The 5140-nt window shown below is 41.9% G+C and overlaps 1 protein-coding gene across 2 annotated transcripts; it reads left to right on the plus strand.

Moving 5' to 3' along the window:
* Positions 1 to 182: 182 nt before the first annotated feature.
* Positions 183 to 4036, plus strand: LOC541930 (GTPase protein). Of its 2 annotated transcripts, none has more exons than XR_004857630.1 (8): positions 183 to 628; positions 1131 to 1218; positions 1483 to 1592; positions 1708 to 1771; positions 2364 to 2428; positions 2513 to 2578; positions 2674 to 2804; positions 3593 to 4036. XR_004857630.1 is itself a non-coding variant. In NM_001111593.1 (8 exons), the coding sequence occupies exons 1-8, from the start codon at positions 524 to 526 to the stop codon at positions 3633 to 3635; spliced, it is 645 nt and encodes a 214-aa protein (NP_001105063.1). In that variant the 5' UTR covers positions 451 to 523; the 3' UTR covers positions 3636 to 3897. The 2 variants fall into 2 exon arrangements, 1 of the variants encoding a protein (NP_001105063.1); NM_001111593.1 differs by having other exon boundaries at positions 451 to 628; positions 2701 to 2804; positions 3593 to 3897.
* The last annotated feature ends 1104 nt before the right edge of the window (positions 4037 to 5140 follow it).

Here is a 5140-nt window from a genome sequence, read left to right on the forward strand (position 1 = left end):
ACCAGAAGGATAATGACCATGGCGTGTACATAGGACATGGGAGCCTACTGTGGACTTGAATGTAATGAGTATAGGGTTAGTCGAAATAAGGACGATCCTGCCGTGTCGTGGTGGCTGTTGCGGTAGTGGAGATTGGGTATGGAGCGGTCAGATTTGGTACTCCAATTTTCTTCCCATGGACTCATCCTAGATACAGGAGTGGCTGCTTGACTGTACCAATAGCACGAAGAGACCACGCCTAAACAAGACACCAACGGGACAGGGCGATAAAAATGAAGAGGGACTGAGGGAGGGAGGGAGGGCGCTTCTCTAGGCAGTAGTGAGGTGAGTGAGAGAGACTGAGGAGGCATGTGACCCTCTTCACTCGCTTCACCCTGTTCATCACTCGCTTGTACAAGAAGTCACGCACCAAACGGGCAAGGGCAAACACCACCAAAGAAGGCGAGAACGCACTCCGTCCCTCTCCTCCAGGACCGCCCGCTCTTATCCCGTTTCTCCCTTCTCTGGGCTCGGAGAATCGGAGATGGCGTCCAGCGCCTCTCGGTTCATCAAGTGCGTCACGGTCGGCGACGGTGCCGTGGGCAAGACATGTATGCTCATCTGCTACACCAGCAACAAGTTCCCCACTGTGAGCTCTTCATTTCTCTACCTTATCCCAGTTCCTATTGGCAAAAAGGTTGCTGTGCGATTTCCCGTCAACTTAGGGGATTTCATTACAAGCAATGGTTTTTTCCCTGTTTCTGTTTTCTTGAGGACGGTGTGCTGTGCAAAAGCCCGCACTTCCTCAGTTTAGTTTACTTTGGGTGTGTTTGGGTTGAGGAACAAGATGGTCCATCTTGTTATCACTTCTTACTTTTTTTTTTATTTGGTTTGTGTAATAAAATGAGTTAATTATCACTGACTCATTTCTTATAAGCTAATAATTAGTACGAGAAATGAGTTGATTACGCTAAAATATATGGGATGAACTCATGATGCATCAACTTATAAATCATAAATCATAAGTTGACTCCACAAACCAAACACGCCGTTTGTGTTGTTTTATTGACTCATGCAACGGATCATTTTGTTGGCCTCTAACAGCAATTTTCGATTACTCGTTGCTGATTCATCGAATTTGCGTTCCGCAGGATTACATACCCACGGTGTTCGACAATTTCAGTGCAAATGTCGTTGTGGATGGCACCACGGTGAATTTGGGCCTGTGGGATACCGCAGGTAACTTTTGAGTCTAGTTTGCGAAATCTATTTTTCCAAAAGATTTCTATTTTACCAAAGGAAAATAAACTATTTTATCTTGTTAAAATAAAAATCCCTCAGGAAAATAGTGTTTCCAAACTAGCCATTAGTGTTTTTATTTGTCCTATTAGTGTACCTTTGCGGCCTATGTTTTGTTCAGCTCAACAGAAAATCGAGTCGAAAAGTCTGCTTTTAGAGGATTCTTGGGGTAATTTAAAGTTCACATGACCATATCCTTTGCAGGGCAGGAAGATTACAACCGACTGAGGCCTCTAAGCTACCGTGGTGCAGATGTTTTCGTGCTTGCATTCTCACTTGTGAGTCGAGCTAGCTATGAGAATATCATGAAGAAGGTGGTGAAATGTGCTACCTTGTTTTTTATTTTTTACTTTCTTAAAGTTTGTTTTCATGCTTTTGGAATTTCCTAGAGGCTTGAATGTTTATCCTTTGTTCTTTATTACTCTTCAGTGGATACCGGAGCTTCAGCATTATGCACGTGGGGTGCCTGTTGTGTTGGTAGGCACAAAATTTGGTGAGTTCTGTTCATAACAAGAGCATGCAGATTTCACTTGGTATATATTTGGGTGGCTTTAGTTTATTATAGTCTGATTAGTCATCCTATCCTCTTAAATCTGTTTTTTCTGTGCACTGTTGGAAATACTTTGGTTTTGGCTCCACTAATAGTGATCCTTGCAATTTTGTTATAAAAGTGATGTTATGATTTGTGTAGTTACCGACCAAAACGGACAACAAGGAGCTGACCACCTCTCCCCATGGATTCCCTCCATTTCTCTATCCACCAAACCAGCCCTTATAGTAAACATGGAAAACTTTATGGTATTTTTGGTAGTGCGTGAACTGTTGTGTTTGTATGTGATTAATCGACACTTTGGTACCATTAAACACGAACTTTTCACACCGTGAACGAAAAACACTTTGATATAGTCCGTGAACTAGCTTCTTTGCACAATTTTGTTCCTGTCAAGGTGTCAATACTCATCCATTTACTCCTGGGATGAGGAACGTAACCCTTATATTTTTACGGGATACATTATTACTCTTGCAAAGACACTCCTTTGTTATAGAGTGAACTTATGTATTTGGAAACCTCATGTTACTTGCAGATCTTCGTGAAGACAAGCACTACTTGATGGACCATCCTGGGTTGGTGCCTGTTACCACAGCACAAGTATGTCTCCAGTATCTGTTAAATAAGAGGTTAATGCCTTTTGTCATAAAGAATTTGGGTAACCTTGCTATTTGCATCTTACAGGGGGAGGAACTTCGTAGACAAATTGGTGCTATGTATTACATCGAATGCAGTTCGAAGACACAGCAGGTAAAGTTGTTGCCAGGGAATTGTGTGCTCTTGCTCTAGTATTTTACCCATTTGTTGCATTATGAAATCTTGTAACTCAGTTGCATCCTGGACAGTTGGCTTACTTTGTCGGTAACATGTAGAATGTCAAAGCTGTGTTCGATGCTGCCATCAAGGTTGTAATCCAGCCTCCAACTAAACTAAGAGAAAAGAAGAAAAAGAAATCACGCAAGGGATGTTCGATGGTGTAAGTAAACAAGCCTTTCAGTATTGTTCCTTTTCTCTTTTCTGCTTCCAAACAATATGCCTACCGAAATATATAAATTTATTGTTTATCAGACATTCGTTTTATTAACTGTCCTTGCTCTAATTGTCCACATGAGTAGTGTCCGGGGAAGAGATAAACCGAGGCAAACCTTCAACCCGCAAATGCGTAGAGGATAGGGACGGAGGCAGCGGTGGGGGGCAGGCTGGCTCGAGCCCCCTCTACCGCTCTCGAGACCATGGAGCCCCTCTGAAGCCTCCCCTAAAATTTAAAATGTACCCAGTATAACATAGAAGGGGCTCTTATATTGTAGTGGTTTAGTTCAGTCCCTTCTTAAACTATTTCTGGCTCCGTCCCTGGTAGAGGCTGCTAGCTTGCTTCGAACCCGCGACCTAGTGACTCAATGAGACAGCTCTCACCAGTACAGCCCTTCCAATGTTTTCTTTCTTGAGATGAAATATATTTGTGCCTTCATACAAATGATCACTGGATGCTCATTTTATTTCGTTGAATATGAAAATGAATGTTCTTTTGATCCATTGTGAGTTTGTGACCACGTTAGTATACCAGGACTACCAATCAAATCGATTTGAGTGGTCTGCTTGGTGTTCTATAGTTTGGTGCCTCTTCAGTCTTTCAATGCTTGATGTTGCTACTAAGAAACACCGTGGTTAACTAAGTTTAGTTGCTCTTAAGTGAAAGAGGCATGCTGGATTCCTAGCTGTTGTGGTCTGTTACTTTTTAACACTATTTTTTGTCTGCAACTGCAGGAACATCTTATCTGGAAGAAAAATGCTATGCTTCAAGTCCTGAATGATCGAAGGGGGTCTTACCTGAACTAATACCATGAGTGTGACCCCAAGTTCGCGAAGCTTGAAATCTTGATGCGCTCGTTGCGCATGTATATTTGCACCTTTGGTTATTAATCACTAGAGGTAGATGATTGAAACTAATCTGCTTAACCAATGTGCACTGCTGGGCGCTGGCGTGGTTAGCTATATCAGTTAGGCAGTTCGACAGAGGTCAAAGAGATTGAGATTTTGTTCTTTCTTGGCAATGTCACAGCTTTTGTGAATCTGGTCTCATCATACTGTCCGCTAGTTTATCCAATGATTCCATGGTGGAATCAATCCATAGCAACATTGTGTTGAATGATCCTTTGCTTTTGCGCTAAGCATATAACATTCCAGTTTTGGTGAAAGCTGGAAGTGAAACTCTCTTCTTTCAAGCTGATAGTTCGCTTGTTACGTTGTAGTGAGTATGCTCACTCCGAGGCGGATCCAAAGGGGCAAAGTGGGCCATAGACCCTCTCAATTTTATACACCCTTTTTATGTATAATAATTATTTAGTATTAAATATAGAAAAAAAATTAAAGTTTTAGATAGTATAAAGTCTTCTTCTAAACATCTAAAACTAATACCTAGTTGCTAAAATTAACCGAGAAATTTAGAATGGATCAACTAATTGTTAGTCATACCCCTCAAATGAGTATTAGTTGTTAGATGCCCCAACCCAGGATCCAGCTAAAACTAGTTAACAGTTAGCTCTAGGGGTTTAGAACATGGCCTAAAATAACCATATTATGAGCCTGCTCGTCGGACCCTCTCGGTCCAGTCTTATCTATCAGTTTGATCCTAATCTTCCCGACACCACCTAAACTAGTCTGCTCGTTGCTCCGTTTCTGCCGCCGACCCATTCCCGATGCGACGCCACCCGCCTTCGTCCCTTCCTGGCGTCTTCGTCCCGTGTCCTATTTTTATTGTTACGTCGATCCACTCGACAAGCTAGATCTCCCCTGTCACAACGATATGACTTGTCCCCTGCGGTTGGTAGGCTTGGCGAACTAGAAAACCATGGCTCTTAGAGTATCTCCAAAAGACTCTTTATTTTTGACTCTCTATTTGACTTTTTATTTATTTCTCCATAAAGATTAAACTGTATATATAACATTTCATTCCAAAAGATTCTTCAATATACAAGTTAACTTGGCTAGCGAGAGTTACTAGCCAAATTTGGCTAGTGAAGGAGTCAATTTAGAGAGCCGGATAGCTTGACAAGTTAAATAGCTAGTCTGTTGGAGAACTATTTTACTATTAAGTAGCTAAAATTTACTTTGACAAGCTATTTAGCTAGTCTCTTGGAGATGCTCTTATGTGGTCTTTTTGGCCCTCCATAAATTTTCGTCCCGCATCCGCCACTGTGCTTACTTGTTCATGTGTTTTGTGCAAACAACTTAGAAAGTCTGGCTAGCCAGCCTAATGGCGAAACAGTGAATGACTGACAACGAATTACTCCCCTACTTCATCCATCCTCTAGG

Source organism: Zea mays, chromosome 4 (genome assembly GCF_902167145.1).
Source record: "Zea mays cultivar B73 chromosome 4, Zm-B73-REFERENCE-NAM-5.0, whole genome shotgun sequence".
In the NCBI taxonomy this organism is placed as follows: domain Eukaryota; kingdom Viridiplantae; phylum Streptophyta; class Magnoliopsida; order Poales; family Poaceae; genus Zea; species Zea mays.

Coding starts and splice junctions, on each gene's coding strand:
- LOC541930 (NM_001111593.1), top strand. CDS start 524: ATGGCGTCCAGCGCCTCTCGGTTCATCAAGTGCGTCACGGTCGGCGAC. Junction 2,429..2,512: donor TGCCTGTTACCACAGCACAA/GTATGTCTCCAG, acceptor TGCATCTTACAG/GGGGAGGAACTTCGTAGACA. Junction 2,805..3,592: donor CGCAAGGGATGTTCGATGGT/GTAAGTAAACAA, acceptor CTGCAACTGCAG/GAACATCTTATCTGGAAGAA.